General features: G+C 44.7%; 1 protein-coding gene and 1 pseudogene across 5 annotated transcripts in view; both read left to right on the forward strand.

Moving 5' to 3' along the window:
* Positions 1-12,797: 12,797 nt before the first annotated feature.
* Positions 12,798-22,324, forward strand: part of Fanci (FA complementation group I) — a 76,602-nt gene continuing 67,075 nt past the window's right edge. The window contains exons 1-3 of one of the 5 annotated variants that reach the window (XM_074061821.1): positions 12,889-12,944; positions 14,766-14,902; positions 21,330-21,434. In XM_074061821.1, coding sequence (XP_073917922.1) covers positions 21,351-21,434 — 84 coding nt within the window. In that variant the 5' untranslated portion in view covers positions 12,889-12,944; positions 14,766-14,902; positions 21,330-21,350. Of the gene's footprint in view, positions 12,945-14,765; positions 14,903-20,858; positions 21,241-21,329; positions 21,435-22,324 lie in introns of those variants that run through there. The other 4 variants (XM_074061820.1, XM_020165470.2, XM_074061823.1 and 1 more) reach the window with 4 other exon arrangements.
* On the forward strand, positions 14,925-17,786 carry LOC141419248 (histone acetyltransferase KAT2B pseudogene; annotated as a pseudogene).

Genomic DNA, 22,324 nt, shown 5'->3' on the forward strand with positions numbered 1-22,324 from the left:
GTCTGCTCAGCTCATCCTGGCCTGCGCCCACATCTCGAAGCTGCATTTTGTTATTTTGGTGAGAGGCTTGTTATTTTTGTGAGAAAACTTTTGTTTCTCATTCCCCTTTTATGTATCTGTTTCTAAAGTGCCTCTCTCATCCAAAATGGAACCACCTCTGTCATTGCTCCTCTTATACTTTTTTCCTTCCTTTTATTTATTTTTGTGGTGCTGGGGATCAAACCCATAGCCTTCGTGCATGCTAGGCAAGCCCTCTTCCCTGAAGCCAATCCCCAGTCCTGGTGATACCTTTCGAGAAGTAAAAAAGCAAAAATGAGGTCACTTGGGTGGACCCTAATCCAATATGCCTGGTGTCCTTACAAGAGAAGCTTTGAACACAAACAAGTACACAGGGAGGACCATGTGAAGACATGGGGGAAGAGGAAGTGACAATCTGCAAGCCAAGGAGAGAGGCTCCAGAGGAATCCAAGCATCCTGACCATGATCTTCAACTTCTGGCTCCAGAACTGTGAGGAAATGAATTTCCGTTGTCAGCCGCTCACTCCTATGCACCAAGAGCGCTGTCGAGCTCATGGTACAGCCCTGACAAGAGAGGGCTGCCCAGATGGCTCCGGATGCTAGGCGATGAGGCCCTTCTAGGGAGGACGGCTTTCCCCCACCTCTCCTTTCTGCTCACAGCCCCTCTCCTGACTCCACCCTGCTGTCTCCCCATCACAAGAGTCACCTGCACATCTGGCTCCTTTGGCCGGAACAATAGTGGTTCTGTGTAGAGGGGACACTGACCTCCTGAGCGCAGACACCTGTGCTGGCTGCGCTGGCAGACAACTGTGAGCTCCCTGGCCTGCTTGGCTAAAGAGACAGAAGGAAGGGGCTGCACTTCTTTGCCCCTTTTCTGCATGGTGGCAGGTGCCTCGCCAGCATTACCTCACCCAGTCTTTTTTTAATAGAATAACAGAGTCAGAGAGGCGAGGGAACCGCCCAAAGCCGTACATCTAGAATGGAGTCTCATGATTCAACACTCCAGTTCCTGGGAAGGCGACATGGTCTCCCTCTTCAGGGCAGCAGCCCCAGAAGGCACGGCAGACTCCACCCTTTGACTGCTAATAATGAAGGAGAAGACCATGAACTCCATGGGCTCAAATCCTCCTCCAAGAAGTGGAAGGTAGGAAACCGGTCCGGAGACATCTACATTCTCTTTAAAATCACACAGTGGTAATGACATCGAATGCCCAGACCGGAAGGAGCCTCTGGCCCCCAGGTTGGGCATTGTCATGTCATTGGAGGGGCTTCCATGCAGTTGGAGGGACAGCTAGGTGGTGAGAATGTGAGGCAAGCATACTGAAATACTTACGGTAGAATCTGAGCAGTGGCTACTTGGGGATTTACTGTAAAATCTGCCAACCTCGTTTCCCACCATTCTCTGGGTTTGAAGCTTCCTTTCTTCTATTTCCTCCTGAAAGACTCCCAGAAAATGGTCCATTAAAAAAGGTGGAAGAGCCAGGCGCCAGTGGCTCATGCCTATAATCCCAGCTACTCGGGAGACGGATCAGGAGGATCACGGTTTGAAGCCAGCCCAGGCAAATGAGTTTGTGAGACCCTATCTTCAAAAAAACCCTTCACAAAAGAGGGCTGGTAGAGGGGTTCAAAGTGAAGGCCCTGAGTTCAAACCCCAGTACAGCAAAAATTTAAAAAAAAAAAAAAAAGATGGAAAAGCAGGAGCTTGACTTGGTTGGTGAATTACAACCAACTAGTCTGGCTAGTTGGTGAGTATTAGCTTTCTCGTCACTGTGACAAGATGCCTGACATAAACAACTTATGGAAGGATTTATTTTGGTTTCAGAGGGTTTGGTCCCTGGTTGCTTGGCCCCATGCACGTGGGCAGAACATCATGGCGGCAGGAGCGTGTGGTGGGGGAGCTTCTTCACCTCATGATGGACAGGAAGCAGAGAGTGGGAGACAGAAAGGGGCCAGGCCAGATGTAGCCTCAAGGACACGTCCCCCCAAATACTTCCTCCAACTAGGCCCCACCTCCTACTGCTCATCACCTCCCAATAGTGCCATCATGTGTATGTATATGCATATATACACATACACACATATACACACATGCATATACACATACACACATATACACACATGCATATACACGTACACACATATGCACACATGCATATACACGCACACACATATACACACATGCATATACACATACACACATATGCACACATGCATATACACATACACACATATGCACACATGCATATACACGCACACACATATGCACATGCATATACACGCACACACATATACACATGCATATACACATACACACATATGCACACATGCATATACACATACACACATATGCACACATGCATATACACATACACACATATACACATGCATATACACATACACACATATACACATGCATATACACATACACACATATACACACATGCATATACACATACACACATATGCACACATGCATATACACATACACACATATGCACACATGCATATACACATACACACATATGCACACATGCATATACACATACACACATATGCACATGCATATACACATACACACATATACACATGCATATACACGCACACACGTACGCACACATGCATATACACGCACACACGTACGCACACATGCATATACACGCACACACGTACGCACACATGCATATACACGCACACACGTACGCACACATGCATATACACGCACACACGTACGCACACATGCATATACACGTACACACGTACGCACATATGCATATACACGTACACACATATACACATATACATATACACATATATACATACATACACATCTGCATACATACACATATATATTTTTTGGGGGGTGGTGATACTGGGGCTTGAACTCAAGGCCTCACACTTGACACACAGACACACCCAGAGGTGCATTTACTAATCTCCTAGGTGGTTCTTGATCCAATCAAGCTGACAATCCAAATGAACCAACACAAGTCCGTCCCTTGTCCATGTGACACCCCAACACACTCCCTAAGTCAGAGCATTTGGGTACGGCTGTCTGTACGGCTAGGGGGTGTTGGGGAGGGGATGAGGGAAGAGATGAAGGCAGATGAAAACATATTATTTAGGCCCAGGATGTCCATATGTTACAATCCAAAGATTTCCATTCTTATTTACTAAAATCCTAAGTTTGTTGGGCACTTACTGTGTACCAGACCCTGTGCCAAGTGCAGGTGGTTTTACAAGCCAGACTGCCCTAACCCAGCTCCTAATCCAGCTGAGAATATTAGACAAGAAAGCCAGGAGAGCACAGTGCACTGCCTGAAGTGTCAGTGCAGCGGAGAGGTCGTATCCACTGGACTTAGCACAAGAGGGCTGCCCCGATCTTGGCCACTCAGTTCTGGCGAGAGGTGAAAGGCAGAGAAGAGCAGAGGAAATGAATAGGAATGGCCTCAGGTTCACCCATGTAGACATAGGAGAATTGCCTTCCTTTATAGAGCTGAATACTATTCCACTGTATTATAGAACACATTTACTTATCCATTCACCAGTTGACACAGACATTTGGTCTTTTGGCTGTTGTGATAATGCTGCTCTGAATATGGGTGTGTAGCCATGTCCCCCGACTTCCTTTCCTTTGGATATGTGTCCAGTAGTGGACGGAACTGGGGCTCCTAAGTGTTTCTAAGTGTGATCCTTGTTATATCCTACTGGATTATCTTTCTCACACAGTACACGTCTCAAGCCCAGGCAACCAGAGCTCTTGGGCTGGGTAGGTGCCTTATTGGCCCTCCTGTGGCCAACCCCTCCCAGAGCCCAGGGAATCTAGAGGATGTGCCCACCACAGTCACAGGTCCTCCTTTAGATCAAGTCTGGGGACCTACTCGAAACCCTCTAATTTGCTTCCAGGGCCTATCCAGCCCTCTTCTAAGGTCCACCCTACCCAGAGTGGACCTGTTGGTGTGTACAGCACTAGGGGTGGCCAAGGGCAGTTCTGTGGGGAAACACAGGGTGGATCTTCAGGCCGGGGGTCTACAGGCAGGCATGCAATGCACCAGGGGTCCTCCAATTGTACTTTTTCTCTGCTCTCTTGCAGTGTCAGTGGCTGTCATGTTGCTAGGTTAGCAGTTAGGTAAGGTCTGAAGCACATTTAGTTCCATATTGCAAGCTTGTGTTTAACAGGCTGTATTTTCTAGAAACGGTGCATGGGTAACCAAGAGTAATGGACTGGCTTCTCAGTGAGTGAAAACCAATAAGTACAACCAGAGCCAAGAGTAAAGAGAGTGGGACACCAGTGACTCACACCTGTAATCCTAGCTACTTGGGAGGCTGAGATCGGGAGGATCGTAGTTTGAGGCCAGGCTGGGCAAACACTCTCGAAACCCCCATCTCCAAAATAGCCAGAGCAAAATGGATGGAGGTGTGGCTCAAGTGGTAGAGCACCTGCTTTGCAAGCTTAAAGCCCTGAGTTCAAACCCCAGTCCCAATTAAAAAAACAAACAAAAAAACAAGAGTAAAGAGGGATTTATATTACTCCAGCTAAGGCGTGCACTGGGGTTGTCAAAGCAAGTCTCCCCAGCAAACAAAGCAAGGAGCTTTTATTGGGCAAACTCATACATTCAAATAGCAGAGGCGGCACCTTTGTGAGCGTGCTCAGTTCGATGTCAGGCTTCGTACATCATATGTTTCAAAAATGGCAGACCGGAAAGAGACTGGGTGGAGAATCTAGTATTTTAAGGAGCAAAGTTTACACAGTGGGATTTTGATTTTGGCTGGTTCCTTGTAAATGTCTCTGGGAATTTCATCTGAAAGAAACAAAGTAACTTTAGAGTCTCATCATTTAAAGGGGCAGCAGCCTTTTCTTGCAAAGATAGGTGATTATCCTTGAAAATACCTGCCTAGCAGCTAACAGATGGAGTGAAGGTGAAGCATATGAATAAAATTTGCTGATTAGTAAAGGAAATTTGCACCAGGGTGGAAAAAGTTATTATCAGCCAGAGTCCATTCTTCTTCTTTCTTTCTTTTTTTGTTACTGGGGTTGAACTCAGGGCCTACACCTTGAGCCACTCCACCAGCCCTTTTTGTGATGGTTTTTTTCGAGATACTGTCTTGCAAATTATTTCCCCAGGCTGGTTTTGAACCACAAAACTCCTGATCTCTGCCTCCTGAGTAGCTGGGATTACAGGCATAAACCACCAGCACCCAGCCATTCTGTTCTGGGAAATCATACAGACTCCAGAGGCAATTAGCAGGAAACAACGCTTATTGTGCCGGCACAGACCCAGTGGACTCGTGTCCAAAGGCTGAGCCCTGAGAACAAAGGGCTTTCACCTTATAGACCCTTGCAAGCAGATTAAGAGAAAAAGCAGGGTCTAAGCCATATATGGTTATATTAATTCTGTAGGGTACTTTACCCTAGTGCTATGTGACTTCCCCCCCGCAGTGCTAGTGACCTCCACACTCAGATTTCTCAGGTTTTATCTCTCTGCTATGCCATCCTACTTCCTGCTACTTTATCAGATCTCAGGCCTAGTTCGTTTTCTTCTGATCCTCCTCCCTGCTACACTATTCCCCCCTTTGATGCTCGGACCCACCCAGGGTCAAAGAGCATCATCTTGATCTAGGGGTTTGTATTTCCATAGCATCATTACATGTGTGGCCATTTTTCTTTCTGTAATGGCCTCCATAATGGTCGTGATAGACCGTAGCACCAGGGAGACCAGGCAGGGCAGTATTAAGCAAGCTCTTAGGATTAGGCCTATTGCCCCTATCAGGGTTTTGAATCAACCTAAGGCAGAAAAGCACCCTCCAAACAGGTCATTGGGACCCCATCCTCTCCCAAGTCTGGACGGGGACATGGGCAAGCTTTCTCGTCTTGTCTGTGATCCCTTCTATGACCTTTCCTTCATCATCAATCTGTAAGCAGCAGTTGCTCAGGTTAAATTTTCCACAAACTCCTCCCTCAGAGGCCAGCAAATAGTCTAAAAGCCAAGCGGTTCTGATGGATGGCGTTGCACATCTTAGTGCTTTGTTTTCCAGCAAATTGAGGGCTCTTGCAGTTTCATTAGTTATAATTTCAACAACAGCCTGCAGCCTGATGATGCGGTTGAGCATATATATAGGGGTGCAATAGCCCCAGGACCATCTTCTGCCCACGTGGCAGGACCATAGCACTGGATGATTCGATCAGGAGGCCATTCGTTATCTTTCCAATTGCCAATTTGTGAGGCACCCACCCCATTTTGTCTACTTAATCTTTCTTCATATATGGGGACTCCCAGTTTTTCACCTTGTCTGAGGAGAAGCAGGAAAAAGGATGGTCTGACTGAGCCTAGCACACGAGACCCAAACCAGCTGCTAGGTAGCACCATGTAAGCTTGCTTCCAACAGATCCAATACAGCCCCTGGGTGCCCGCCAGTCTGTATTTGTGGTAAGATTGTTTCATGCTCTCTGGAGATTAGAAAAGTTGGTCAGTGGGTGGGGCTGGGGTCCTGTGTGGTTTGGAATTCCCCACCACTGGGTCTCTTGGGCAGTGCCACTGTAAAACTTCTGTCCTAAACAAGTTAAATCCCCCACCGAGGTGGAGAATTGGCCTTCTGGGTGGGAAATGCAGTAATTTCCAATGAAGGCAATCTCATTAAAAGGCTCCCGTGGGTGCAGCTCCCTTACTTCCCAAGGCCAATGGTCGCCCAGGTTGGGTCCCCCACAAACATAGCACGAAGTGACATTCAGTGTCTGGGCTGTAGACTCAGTCAGAGAGAGGAACAGGTTTTTGGTCTTGGTAGAGATAGAAAATTCACTCCTCATCTCCTCCTAAAAGGAGTGAAAAACTTGGTATGAGGAGCTCTCATGGGTACCAGTTACTAATTTGAGGTGCATCCGAGTCCCAGGATGAAAGCCTTTTCCATCTCTCTTTACAACAATTATATGTCCCCGTGTCAAATCAGATGTCTTAAGTACAGTGAAATTTACCGGGTTCCAGGTGCCAGGGGTGCAGTCAGGGGCAGCTGTCCCCTTTGTGAAGGAGGCTGCCTGCTTAGCCCTCTGCCATGTGGCCCATGAAACACAACCCCAATAAGGACAATAATAAGAACCCACATCATCACGTGGCCAAGCGTTGTCCCCCTGGCACGTACACTTATCTTCTGACGTACAGGCTCTTTCCCACGCTAGGCCCCCACAGCCACAGCCTGTACCACCACACCGCCTTTGTCTATGGCTGTACATGGATCAAAGAGCATTTTAGTTGTTGCTCTTAAAATAAAACCTTAGACGTTCTCTTCAGTTGGTGGGGGTGGGGAACAGTGTCAGTGACCCCAAATAGCCCAGTCACAGACACATGTAGGGTACCAACTACATTAGAATCACCCAAGATAACAGTGTTTAACTATGATGTTATCTAGAAAATTTTACATAAACCAGCTCTTAAATGAACATAACTCAGTTATCTTAGTAGTCAAAATCCTGACAAAAATCACAGAGAACACCGGTAAATATTTATGGGGACTAAGTGTGGAGTTAGGAAACCTAATGGCCAAGAATCATGGGTCAGATGTTGATCACATCCCAGATTGTTGATGTTAACAGATGGCTCTTGACATACAGCAGGATTCCATCAACCTGCAGTCAATGGAGCCCCCTAAAATAACAGGCCCAATGTGGCCATCCCAGGCCAAAAATTCCCTCTGCCTGACATGTGGAAGGAGTAGGACTAATAACTCCACTCTGTTGACTCCAATAAAAACTGGAGGCCTTGACCTCCAGCATAGTGCTCCTTTTTGAGTTTTTTCTTAATCTCATCTGCAGGGTGCACTTTGGCTTTTTTTTTTTTTTTTTTTTTACTTTGCTTCACATAAATAAATCTGTCTCAACCCCCTATCAGTGCAGCGGCATTCCCTGTGCTCAGCTGCCTCTTGCCTCTCTGTGTTTTAATAAACTCTTGTTGGCTTGACAAATTTGTGGATTAAGCTGTAGCACCAAAAATTCCTGACAGTTATCTTGACAAAACAAAACCAATTTTTAAGACAGTTCTTTTTGTAAATGTTGTCAAGAACAATACAATATTTTAAAGATAGCCTTGTTGTTATGAGCATAGAGAAAGAATTAAGTTTTAGTTTAACATCAGCACATTAAATTTTGACCTTACAAAACCTTTAATATTACTGGATTTTAGTTAACTCAGTCACTTATATAAACATTTATAAGTTCTATCTTTTTTATGTCAATTTACTCTGTACCTTTGTGACAACTTATTTTATATCTTCTGCGGGAGGTTGTCTTTGTCCTTTTTTATTTAAAAGTATTTTTTAACCTTTTATTTTTTAAAAACCATATTCTTAATGCTATATATATGTAACATATGTATATACTTGTTGAAAATAACTCATAAACCCTTTAACTTAGAACCTTATATTTGCATTAAAAAACCAGAAAGAAAGCAACCTTAAAATTATTTTTTGTATAAAAACAATTTCTAGAAAGCCCATTTGTTAATAGACCCATGTATTGTAAAAGAGAGTTAAATCCCAGATTTTATTTACGACAGAGTTAAAAAGGCTAAGGTCAATTTTTAACCACCCCAATTTTAAGATTCCGGCTGTGGCTCCCCACTTTTTTCTTATTTCCTCCTCTGGTCTGAGCCAGAATGTTAACCCCTGAATGCTGGCATCCTAGTGAGACCTGATGGAAATAAGTTTGAAAACCTGTTTTCTTAAAAGTCGCAGAAGAACAGAGTAATATTTGTTCACATTGACTCCATAATAAGAACCATCCTCAAGATGTTTATACATTCATGTGTAAAAAGCCTAAGCAGTTTGTAACAGAGATCTTTAAAGCAAACATCCTGGGTTTTTTTGTTACCTTGAGTATCACATTAACCTTATAACAGCAGTTTAAGAACCATTTTGAAGATGCTTACACACACTCACACAAACACACACAGAAGTTTCATAAATTAAGCATGCCAGAAAAAATGTCAACTCAAGCGTTCATGAAATGAGCTGGAGCAGATTATGCAGATTAAATTTTGCCCAATGTTGTAAACAAATTGACACACACAAAATTAGAGTGCACCCTCAAAAAAAAAAAAAACTTTCAAGTTATACCCACAGGGCTATCTGGTGAAATGGTGGATGATGCATCTGTTCTCTTGTGGGTCCCCTTCTTTGGAACTGAATTTTTTGTTATCCATCCCTTAACCTCGGTTGTGGCTATTTTCCAGGAAAAGCTCAACCTCCCTAATACCTGGAGGTGTCTCACATACTTTTGCCCTACTTCCTAAACCTGAGAGACCCAGTTTCACCCCAGACAGGATTACTTGAGGATCTCTGGGAGGTGATCAGTCTTCCCTTCTGCCTCCTGAGGCAGGCCTGAATTTGAACCTGGGTTCTTACCCAGCAGTGCTTCCCTCCCCTCACTGGTTCCTGCACCACACCGGATTCCATCATGCATCCAATGCCTTTACCCCGACTTGCCAGGAGGTTGAATCCCCCTCTGGATCCAACTGTCCATTGGCACCTGGTGGGATGCACCCCGGCAACAAGGGAGGTGACAAATCACTGTCTCTGCAATCCCAGACAATGAGCCCCAAGAAGTGTTGCAGAAATCACAAGATGAGATATGGGACACTGAGGCAATTTAGCAGGAAGCAACATTTCACTGTGTTGTCACTGACCCAGCAGACATCTGTCCAAAGGCTGAGCCCTGAGAACAAAGGGCTCTCACCTTATAGACCCTTGCAAGCAGGTTACAGAAAAAAAGCAAGGTCTAATCCATATATGGTTATATTAATTCTGTAGGGTACTTTACCCTAGGGCCACGTGACTTTCCCCCTCCCGGTGCTATGTGACCCTCTCCACGTTCAGATTCCTCAGGTTTTATCTCTCTGCTATGCCATCCCTACTTCCCTGCTACTTTGTCAGAACTCAGGCCTGGTCCGGTTTTTTTTTGATCCTCCTCCCTGCTACAATTCTTCTCTTCTTTAGCATAGGTAAAGCCATGGAAATAAGTAATGCTAATGGAAACACAGATGCTACATTCATGCCACAAGGGGAGACAGGGCCCCTGGATCACCACTGTCCTCGTAGCCACTCACCCAGGCAATTCAGTAGGGGCTTGTGGGATGCCCAAATGGTGGCTCAGACAGGCCAATGAGCTGATCTGAGCCACACAGACACAGGTTCACAGCCAATGGTCCTGTCCCAGAAGCAGATTGGAGGGAAGGTTTGGTGGGAAGATGAGGTAAAGCCACCTGTTTCTCTGGCAAGCAAAGGGATTCTTCTAGAGAACTATCTTCCTGCTCAGTGAGGTAGAAGGAAAAACATTGAAGAAATGTCACCAGCAGTTGGTGAGGGTCTGAGGAGTTCCCTTAAAGGTAGGGACTTGTGAAGGTGTGGGTCACACAGGAGAGCACCTGCTTTGCAGTCATGAAGCCCTGAGTTCAAATCCCAGTCTAACCACAAACAAAAGTTTATTACAAAGTTAGGGACCACTGAGTGCTAGTGGCTCACACCTGTAATCATAGCTACTCAGGGGGCAGAAAGCAGGAGGACTGAGGTTTGAAGTCAGCCCAGGCAAATGGTTCGTGAGACCCTATCCAGAAAAAAAAATCCATTGGAAAAAAGGACTGGTGGAATGGCCCAGGGTGAAGGTCCTTATTTCAGGCCCCAGTACAGTAAAAAATAAATAAGTAAAATGAAATAAAGTTAGGGGCTTTCTGCTTAGGCTTAGGTAGGTCTTTGACTTTGAATGCAGAAATGAATTTCCAGGCAAGTCACATGGTAAGAAAAGATTTATTTAGTAAGTGGGCAGAAAAAAAAAGCCCGCTCTAATAGGTAGAGCATGGGTGCTGACAGGTGAGCTAGTTTGACAGAAGGGGTGTATCTGGTGAACTGGAGGAGGGGCTTCTGATCAACCCTCAGATAAGCACCTTCCTTTGTTCTGAGAACCTGGTACATTTTCAGTCATTCTTGCTGTTACACTGTTTTGACATTATCATTTGGGCCCAGAGATATTAAGTCTGGTTGGTTTACTAAAATTGGGTCACTGTGACATAGATGTCTGTTCTTGCTGATCCTCTTTAAACAAAGGATGGGTTTCACCAGATGCTCCCTTTAAACAGGTGTCTAAGGCAAGGCATGGTGGTGCATACCTGTATCCCAGCTACTTGGGAGGCAGAGATCAAAATTTGAGGCCAGCCCAGACAGAAAGTTAGCAAGACCCCATCTCAATCAATAGGCCAGTCCTGGAGATATACATCTGTAATCTCAACTAAATGGGAGATAATAGGTAGGAAGATCAAAGTCTGAGATCAGCCCTGGGCAAAGAAACTGGGAAACCCTATCTGAAGAACAATCTGAAGAAAACCTTATAGTAAAAAGGGCTGAGGGTGTGGCTCCAGAGGAAGAGTGCCTGGTAACACTTGGGCAAGGGCAAACCCTAGTTCAAACCCCAGTACCACCAAAAAAAGATAAATATTTTTCTTTTGCAAGCATTTCTGTGACAAAAGGAGTCTTTTTCTTCCCTTCCTTCCTTTCTTTCTTTTCTTTTTCTTTCCCCCAGGATAAGAGTCTTTCTTCAAGATATGCTTGCCTGGTTCTCAGGGCACATACTCATCCCGGGAAGGTCAGAGGGGAGTTTTTCTATCATATGCTGTAGTGAGGGAGTATGAGACCAAAGAGAAAGGTATAACTTAGTCAAGTTACTCGCAAATACAGTGTTTCCTGGGCTTCTGGCTTTTGATTCCCTTTCCTCATTTTCCCTAATGGCTCCTTCCTCAGAAGGGCACAAACATGAAGTGGATGAGGACAGCTGGCCAGTGTCACTTTCCTCTAGCAGGTCTGTGGGCCAAGCAGACCCGCCCACCTGGGGGCTGGGAGTTCTGGCTCCAGACCCAATGCGTGGTGTTAGTTAGTACCCTTCACCTTGGCAGATCCAAATCTGAGGCTTCATCATCTCCCCCCAATCTGCTCATTTTCCTGGGCTCCCTGACAGCCAACGGGCAGTACCAACCTCTGACCCCACCAGGTCACTCAAGCCAGAAGACTCCTCAACTCCTCCCTCACATCCCCAGGCCTCGCTCTCCTTCCTAAATCCCTTTCACAGGCAATCCACTCTTCCTGTCTCCACTGCCACTGTGTAGAACACTACCACTGGGACAATTTACAGCCTGCTACAGGGCCCCTGCCTTCAGGCCTCCCCCATCAGAACTCATCTTCTGTACAATCTCCGTGACATTCACCTGCCATGGACTCAGTGTGCTACAAGCACGTCCTTAGCACCCCCTGCTCCTCACTGCCCCCAATATGAAAGGGACTCACTGGCCTCTGCTCTCCCACCCCGACCCGGATCACCTTCACATGCTGAACTGTCCATGGGCGTCCCTCAATCTAAAACAGAACCTCAGCCCACCCCTCCATTGCTCTTCACTCTACTGTCAGGTGGTCACTTCACAAATATTTGCAGAGCATTCACTACTTCTGCCAGGCTAGGCACCAAACACTGGGGTTACGCAAGGGGAGAGAGGTGTTTGTCCCAGAAACATCCTGTCTCTGCCTTCCAGATGCATCCAATGCAAAGACCTGTGAGGCTGTCAATCACTTTATTCGCCTCCTTCTTCACTGGCTACTTCCATTTCAGGACACAAGGCAAGGTTAACCCGTGTAGACACCATCCGGACCATGTCCAGCGTACTCACTCTGCAGCCCGATAGCTACTTGGACAGGCTGCGCCCCCTCCGATTGTGAGTGGGAACGCCCAAGAATTCCGGGCAGGCTCCCCCCCACGCTCTCGGCCTTAATGGTACATTCCATCCGTAGCCAGGGCGGCGGAAGTGAGCGGCGCGGGGGCGGGACCTGTTGCTCAGAGAGCCGGAAGTGCGGCGGCGTTTGGTGGCGCGGGCTTTTTGGAAGTCTGTGGCGGCGGCCTGGGAGAGGTGACTTTTCAGGGGCGCGATGCTGGGGCGGTAGGACGGGGCCGCTGGGAGGGGGAGGGTCTATTAGGACAAGAGAGCTCCCTTTCCGACGTGGCGTCGAGCTGGCCCGGTGGTTCGGAGGTGCACGCCGCGTCCCATCGCCTGCCTTGGTTTGCGCGGGTTTTTTTTTTTTCTTTCCCGCACCCCTCACCCCCACCCCGTGGCGCGTCCTGAGCCCCTGCTGTTCAGTCCCCCTCTATCAAGGTGCAGTTCGGCGTGCCTAGCAAGCGTGAGGCCCTGAGTTCAAACCCCAGTACCGCAAAAAAAAAAAAAAAAAAAAAAGGTGCGGCTCGTATTGGGGTTTGAACTCAGAGCCTCGCGCTTGCTACGCTCCGTCCCCTTTTTTGCTTTATTTTTAGGTAGGGGCTCGCGGCCGGCCTCAGACCGTGATTTTCCTACCTATACCTCCCTGGTAGCCAGGGTACAAGTATGAGCCTCCATTCCCAGCAGTTTTTAAAAATATTTTGTGTTCCTGGGGTTTGAACTCAGGGCCTCACGCTTGCCAGGCAGGCTGTCACTTGAGCCACTCCACCAGCCCTTGTTTTTTTTAAAGATTCCCTCCAGGATTTCTCCTGGGTGGCATTTCTTCTCATTGTCCTCAGGTCTTAACACAATATCTGCCACTTTCCCAGGTCACTTAAAGGACTTAACAGCCACCTGTCTGGTACTCACCAATGGGTTCAGCCGATTTTTAGCAAATGTGCCTGCTTTATTCACGTTCAGTTATCAGAAATTTCCCCATCTGCCTAGATGTCACTTTTGGTTTCTATAACCTATTTGCATCCTTTGCCACCCAGCATGGGATCTTGGGATCTGGAGCTGGAGAGACTTGGGTACTACTAATTTTCTAACCTTGGAGGAAATTCCTTAGTCTGAGTCCTAAAACATCTTCATTTAAAGTGGGGCTTTGGCTGGAGGTTTAGATCAGTGATAGAGCTGGTGCTTAGTATGAATGAGGCCCTGGATTCAATCTCTTCCCAAAAAAAGAGTAGAACGGGCTGGTAACATCTGCCTCGGGGCTGTGAGGATCCAATGAATGAATGTAAAGTGCTGAGCCCAGGATCTTGACCATTGTAGGGGTTCAGTTACTCAGTTCCACAAACATTTGTTAGGTACCTAGTATGAACTAGGTACTGTGCTAAGTGCTGAAGATAAACAAAACCAGATTCAGTTCCTGCACTTGTGTTGTTTAGTGTTGTTTAGTTGTTTAGTGTAGTGGAAGATACAGCCATCAACCTAGTAATTTGAAATGTAGAGGGAGACCCTGATGGGGTGGTGCTCTGGAGCTGCATGTCTGAGGCTGGTGGGGGCCAGGCAGGGCAGCTGCAGGACAGGGGACCATCCAGGAAGCTGAGCCCACACCGGGCTCTCCTGTAACACTGCTGGGGGCTCAGGTACCTGCTGTCTGGCCATGGTGGTGGTGCTATAAGCACTACTGCACTACAGAAGAACATGTAGGTGGTGGTCCAGCACAGATCACCGAGAAGATTCAACTGCACTCTGTTTAGTGGGCCAGGAAACTGGAGACATTCAGTGTGTTCCGCCTGTAAGGATGAGGAATCCTGTAAATGTAATGGCTGGAGGAAAAAAAAAACCCAGTCCCTCTCCAGCTCCCACCAGAGCCCATCTGTAGCAAATAACTGTTGGTCTGGTGGAATCCTGTAGGAGTTGTGTTCATGCCTCAGCTGCTCGTTTCTCACCTGGAGAATGTATCAGGAAGAAATAAACAGACTCCTAGGAATGGTGCTGAATATGGAATCTCTCTTTACCTGTGTGTACAAGGAAGAAGATGCAGACACCAAACAAGTTCATTTCTGGTTCCTCAAGCTCTTGAGAAAGCATTTTATGAAGAGGAAAACCTGTGGTTGAAGGCTTCTTGGAGAAGAAGCTCCTGTTTGAAAGACCCAGTATTGAACATGGTGTGAATAACTTGGTACAGTATAAATGTAGTCACCTGTCAGCAACAGGCAAGCAAGAGTTGAGCTAGCAAAGATGTTCCTAAACCGAATTAAGTATTTTCACCTGGAGGCTCCATCTCAAGGAAGACTGCCATCTCCCAATGATGATATTTCTGTATACAAAAAGTGCTATATATGGCGGCAGTCTTATTGCAGGTGCTACAGTTCTGTGCCAGTCTTCCTTGGTATGAAACCACCAAGGTTTTTGGAAGAACATTCTTTGCTCATCTTTACCATTATGCCACAACAACTCTTGGAACAAGAAAGACAGGGTAAAAAGTGCCTCTGGGAAACCATCTGTAGTCCTCAAACAGCTCCCCAAGTTTCTATCCATGTTGAAAAAGGAAGTTTATAGTCAAGAGTCTCCCACCTGGGATCAGGATTTCCTCTCAGCTTTGGCCAGAACCAGCCAGCTAGGAAGGCAGTTAGCAGTTCACCTCCTGTGGCAGGGACAGTTTCATAGCAATGCGAACTTATTCTCTTGTGAGCAGCTGAATGGTGGGACACCAGTCCTGTCTGCAAAAGCCTTTTCTGGGCTTGAGACAAACCCTGGAGAGAAGAGGAAAATAAATGACTGTCATATTCTAGAGGAGGCCGACACTCCAAGTTATGGGGACTATTCCAATGGAATTGATCAAAGAGGTATGTCTACCATCACAGACCCTGAAACCAAGCGCAGGCAAGAGGCCAGTTTTCTGTCTGCACATTTGGCCAGGGAAGAGGCTGCAAGGCTGGAAGTGTGCAGGAGTGGAGTTGAATACCATCTGGTCGGTATTTCCCTGAACCAGAAGCCAAATAAGAATTTTAAATGACTGGTCATCCTTCAGAATATTTTTCCATCAGCTGCCCCAATGCCAGATGAGTATCTCACATGGCATTCACCCAGAATATGAAACCTTTGCTTTAACTAAAGATGGTCGTGTTTCTGGTGGTGTCTGTTTCCTCATGTTCCCATCTCAAGGATTCACATACTGTTTTCTATGCTGTAACCTCAGGTGATTAAGTCAAGGGCTGTGGAACACACCTGATAAATCATTTGGAAGAACATCATATAAAACATGACATCCTGAGCTTCCTTACTCACAGAGATGAATATGCAATTGCATATTTCAGGAAACAGAATTTCTCTTAAGAAATCAAAACACCCAAAACCAAGTATGTTGGCTACATCAAGAATTATGAAGGAGTCACTTCAGTGAGATGTGAGCTAAATCCATGGATTCCATACACAGAATTTTCTGTCATTAAAAAGCAGAAGGAGATAATTAAAAAGTTTAAAAACAGGCCCAGATTTGGAAAGACTATTCTGATTTATATTTTAAAGATGGAGTTCAACAGATTCCCATAGAAAGCATTCCGGGAATTAGACAAACTGGAAACGAGTGGAAAGGAGAAAAGTAAAGAACTAAAGACTGACCAGCCTTACTCACCTCAAGAGCATCCTCCAGCAGGAGAAGAGCCAGCAAAGCTTGGCCCTTCGTGGAATCTGAAAAGAACAGAAACTTGAGATATGAAGTATAAGGTTCCCCATGGATCTGAAAACCATGAGGGGAACAGGTACTATGTATCTAAGAGATTACTCATGGCAGACTTGCAGCAAGCTTTTCCAGTTGCATAGAATACAGCCCCTGAGAGACTGTACAAACGCACCAATATCCTGGAGAAACTCCTCAGTAAAATGAAGGAAGCTGGCTTAATTGACAAGTGATTTCAGCCTGCTTTTTAGATATTTGTCAGCAATGTGGCTTAGTTTTTAAAAATAATTGGACATAATGTATTGAAGAGACTTCTAATAATCAGCACTTTTGGAAAACAAAACCTTTTAGAACTTTTGATATGTATTTAAATTGAAGTCATAGAACATTTTTGTATTATAGAATGGATTTTAATCTATTTACTGCTCTTGTGTCGATTTTTTCTAGTACATCCATTAGCTGACTACCGTAAAAAGTAAGCAGGGGTTTCCTTAAAACCTGTGTGTGAAGAAATTGCACATAGTACCAACATTTGGGGGAATGTAGAAAAATGTCGGAGCATGAGTATCTCCGTTCCTTTCCTAGTGGAATGTGAGGGTACGTTTTTACTTTATGCTGAGGGACTGTAAGGAGGGGATGCATGATCACAGGCCCAGAGAAGGTGAGATAATGATGCTTGAAGTCCTGTAGACTTTTTATATTTATTTTTAAATGACTCAAGTAGATGAGGTTCTGTGAGCAGTTCTGAGAAATGCAGTTCCACAACAGTAACTGCTTTGATTCCTCAAGAAGTGATTCTAATCAGTGCAAACTTTTTGTAAGCCTCTGGGATTTTGATGATTCTATCTACAGCAAACTGGTGAGTGCATAGCCACGGCGATGATAGTTTATACAAGCATGTGATACCAGTTTGGCTTGGCTTCTACAGGTTTAAGTTCCGAGGGTAATTTCCCAGGTCACCAAGGCAGAAGCTTGAACATGCTTTAATAGGAACAGATCTGTGGTTTCCATGTGTCTCAGTCTGGTGGACCCGTGTTTCTTTTCTGTGACATGTACAACTCCAGCAGTAGTGAGTGTGTACATGAATGCTTTCCTCTTGAGTCTCTAGGTTATGCTATTGTCTGAGGTGGATAAAGTTCCCACCGAGGTTTGCTGTCAGTATTTTAACCCCTCATTGCTATATAGGTCCAGGGTTACATCCCAGTAAAATCCATCATTCAATCATATTAATTAACCTGTATTCAGTTCCAGCTTAGTGCTTGGATTTATTTCCTGATTACACGACAGAGAAAAGTGGGACATGAGCCACCTGTCTCTGAGAAAGTCAACTAACTAACCATATAGATAAAGGCCATTTTAATGGTCTTGATATTGATTCTTATGATGCAAATTTGTAACCTGATTTTGTAAAGGGTAGGGTTTTAAAAATGTATTTATGAGGACAGGCACTGGTGGCTTACTCCTATAATCCTAGCTACTTGAGAGGCAGATCAGGAGGATCGAGGTTTGAGGCCAGCCTGATTAACAAATGTGAGACCTTGTCTCAAAAATACTCAACATGAAAAGGGGCTGGTGGAGTGGCTCAAGAGGTAGAGCATGAGGTCCTGATTTCAAACCCCAGTATTGCCCAAAAAAAAAAAAAAAAAAAATTTAATGTTTTCTGTTAGCATAAATTGAAATGGATTAATAGTCGTTAAAAACAGTGGCTAGAGATGATGCTCATGAAGGAAAACAACCTGCAATATTTTGTCATTTTTACATTTACTCACATGTGTATACATTGCTTGGGCCTCCTCCCCCCACCCCGCCCCCACTTCCATGCAGAACCTGTTCGGCCCTCTTGTTCTCCGATTTTGTTGAAGAGAAAGCATAAGAGATAATAAGAAAGACAGAGTTTTTGCTAGTTGAGCTAAAGATGGCTATATGAGAGCTTGCTAGTGGTGGTCCCATGCACTTGTGCACTGCAACCCACACTGGCTCGTCTCTAGCAGACCCTCACTAGGAAGTATTGTCTTTGACACAGAAGCGTTGAGAATGATTGCACTGAAAATTGCCTTATCTTTTCAAGTGTGAAGACCACCTTGAGTGCTGTCTAGATTTCTAGTGAAGACTGATGACGGGCGTTTGGGTTAGGTGTTTTGGACTGGTTTTAAACAGCTTTGAACCAAATTTGCCGAAGCATCTGTCCAGCTTGGTAGCCTGGGAAAGTCTTATTTTCTTAGTAGACATTCTTAGAAAGTACTGTCTTCAAAATCAGATTGTCTCTTCTGTACTGAAAGCATTTTTGTGTCTTCTGATTTGAAGGTTAATATTTTCTTTTAGATAGTGTGTGATAAAGCTGAAGTAGAAAATGTGGGTTTTGCAAATGCCTCTAGAGGAAATAGGGGGCCATTTAATCTGGACTGAGCTGAGGAAGTATGGCTCAAGCCTCAGTGTGAGGCATTTGTAGGAATTAACAATGAAAGATTAGAGGGCAGGGATGGAAAGGTGGATTTTGAAGTTTTAGATGGAAAATTATGTGTAAGGGCCTGTGACTGGAGGAACTTGGGGATCTGAAGGACTGAAAGCAATGCATTGTGTTAGGATATAAAGTGATGAAGGGAGGGAAGGGGACATGGCTCAGATGGTAGAGTGCCTGCCTAGCAAGCCCTGAGTTTAAACCCCACTACCCCAGTACCAACACATTTTATGTTTGTCTAGAGCGATGAAGGGGAGATAGTCATGGCTCAGATGTTGTAGGTCTTTTGAATTCTGACTTCAGGCTTTTGTAGTGAAAGCTGCGGAAGAGTGTTAAGATGAGAATAGGGTGGAGGGAAAGTAAGTCACAAAACCTGGGTTTGTTTCAGAAACATCACTGTAGTTGCCGTGCAGAGGGGCAAGTTAGGAAGTTGTGGTTGTGCGGGAGATGACGGTGGCTTTGAAGAAATGTGGCAGTCTAGAGCTGGAGAGAAGTAGGCAGGAGCAGGAGGTGAGGTGGTGCTGTTGGCAGGACTGGTAGTGGATGTGGGGAGCGAGGGCAGCGTGGATAAGGACGTTAACTAGGTTTGTGGTCGGAGCAGCTGAGTGGATGACGGTACCATTGTAGAGATGGGGACCTGGGATAAAGCAGAGGACAGCAGTGAATTTCTTCCTTCTACTTCTGTATTCTCGCTCATTCCTGTCTGCCCAGCATGTCTCCATCTCCCTCTCCGATGCACAGAGTCACCACTAACATGCCTTCTAAGTGGTCTCTTGGTCTCTGCTCTTTCTCCTTTCTCCCTTCCCACTTTAGCTTGCACAATAATGTGAGGTTTAGTTGTTTCAAACAGTTTCAATCTTACCAGATTCCCTTTTGCTCAGAAAATTTGATAGTTCTCAGTTATTTACAGAGCAAAATCTAAGTTCCTTAACCTGGCATTTAAGACCCTGCACAGTTTATTTTCATCTTATCCTTTTAGCCTTCTTACTCACCGTTCTACATGAACTCTGTCTACATCAGTTTACTCATTTTCCCAAATAAGTTCTTAAGTTCTCATGCGTGCTTTCATCGTGATACCCTCATCCTTCTGATTGTCTTGACTACCTAAATTTAATCTCAGTTCTAGTTCAAGCTTTCCTCTGCTGGGACATATTCTAACACTTGAGCACACAGTTACATTTTTAGTCTTGTTAATGTCTCACTTGTTTTTTTGTACCACTTAGTTCACATTTAGCATTTACAGGACTGTTGGTTTACTCATTTGCTTACTAACATGCTTGTAATATATACTCTTGTATATGTTTTCATAATGTATTTGATATGCAGTTAAATAGCAGTTTGGTTTTAGGCAGTGTGTTGAGCAGATGATAAAAATGTGGGCAAAAATTGTGAAACCACCTGATTGGAATATGGATTCCTAATAATGAAATTCCAGGGAATGTTTGAGATTATTTTGGTTAGGGTAAGAATCAGCTTCTCATAGCAGCTGGTAATTGCTAATCTGTTCACCTACTATGAGTGTTTGTAGCAGAGCCTTGGTATCTGCAGGTATGTGTTTCCAGGAAACACAGTGCTCAAATTTATCTGTACTGTATGTACAGTAGGTGTGAACATTCATAGCTTTACCTACCACCTGGAGTGGGCTGCAGTACACAGAAGTCACTGTTGTATGTATATATATGTCACTACTCCTCAACAAAAGCCAGATTGTAACGCTCTTTATCTGCAATGCTGTGGACGCTGGATCGTTTTCCTTGGAAGGATAACCATAACTTTTACCGTGCTTTTTTGGATACCATTTACTTTTTGGGAGACAGATTTTCACAAAGTTAAGGGCACAAAAACACTCAACAGATCGCATATTTAACAATAGCTGACAGTACCACAGTGCTGAGTGAGGGTCTCTCCACATCAGCTGAGTCACATAATGTACATGTGGCAGTTTAAAATTTTTTTGACTTTTTTTTTTTTTTGGCAGTACTGGGACTTTAATCAGGGCCTCACACTTACTAGGCTTTTCCACCTGCGCCACTCTGCCAGCCCTTTTTTGAGTTGATTGTTTTTGAGATAGGGCCGAACTTTATTCTCCAGCTAGCCTAGGCTGAAATCCTGTCTGTGCTTCCCCAAGTAGCTGGAGTGACAGATGCATGCCATGTGCCCAGCCCTGGTTGAGATGGTGTCTCATGAGCTTCTTGCCCAGGCTGGGCTCAAATCACAATCCTCTCGACCCACCTTCCAAGCAGCTAGGATTACAGCTTGAGTCACTGTGCTTGGCTTGACATTCTTTTAATTAAAAAATGTTTTGATTGTACTTGGTCAAAACCATGTGTAATAAATCTGTAAATAAGGTGGGCGTACTATAATAGGTATGAAATATTCAGGTAGCGAAGTGGAAACAAACCAAGCTTGTTTACTCTCGGAGGCTCATTCAGCTCTGGCATTTTTTCCCTTACAGTTAAAACTGGTGTAAGCAGCAATGGACCAGAAAATCTTATCTCTAGCAGCAGATAAAACAGCAGATAAACTGCAGGAATTTCTTCAAACCCTGAAAGAAGATGATGTGAGTACATTTTCTCCTGGAAGCAAATGTCAAGCCTGGTGACAAATTCAAAAAGAGCACGAAGGAACTTACTTTACTACCTTTACCTCACCAGTCTTCCTGAGGAGATAAGGATTTATTTGTTAACAATTCAGAGATATAAAGAAATTGGGGGAGTGAGAAAAATAGACAGTTTAAGGCCATTTGTGACTAGATTTAAACCTGAAAGAGCCTTGGAATGTTTTTACTACTGTGTGTGTGCGCAAATTAGCATATTTTTAAGAACCTCAGAACAATCCTTATTTGAGGATAATATCCAGACTGCAGTTATTGATCTGAGACATCAGTTTTGCTGTTGATACTTCTTCATTTATATTTTTCCTTAAAGGAAATAAATTCATGAGCAGGAAAATGTGTTTTGTTTTGGTGGAGCTGGGGTTTGAATTGGGTTCTTGCTTGAGCAAAATGTTTTCAGAGTATTAGTAAAAGAGAAAGTCAATGCCCAAGTCTTCTGTGTAATTCCATGATTATAAAATGAAACAATAGCTTGGCTCATGCCTGTAATCCTAGCTACTCAGGAGGCAGAGATTAGGAGGATCTTAGTTCGAAGCCAGCCCCGGCAAATAGTTCATGAGACCCTATCTTGAGAAAACACTTCACAAAACAAGGGCTGGCAGGGTGGCGTTAGTAAGAGTGCTTGCCTAGCATGTGTGAGGCCCTGAGTTCAAACCCCAAGCCACCAAAAAAAAAAAAAGGAAACAATTACATTATATTAGCTTATTTTTCCTAATCTTTCTTTTTATTCTTAATTTTCTTACTTGCTATCTTGTTCCTTTTTTTCAAGATAAATGACCTTAGCTTATGCAGATCTCTGCCTGGAAAAGAATCCCTCTTCAACATGAGCCTTAAGC

Source organism: Castor canadensis, chromosome 19, assembly GCF_047511655.1.
Source record: "Castor canadensis chromosome 19, mCasCan1.hap1v2, whole genome shotgun sequence".
Classification (NCBI taxonomy): Eukaryota; Metazoa; Chordata; class Mammalia; order Rodentia; family Castoridae; genus Castor; species Castor canadensis.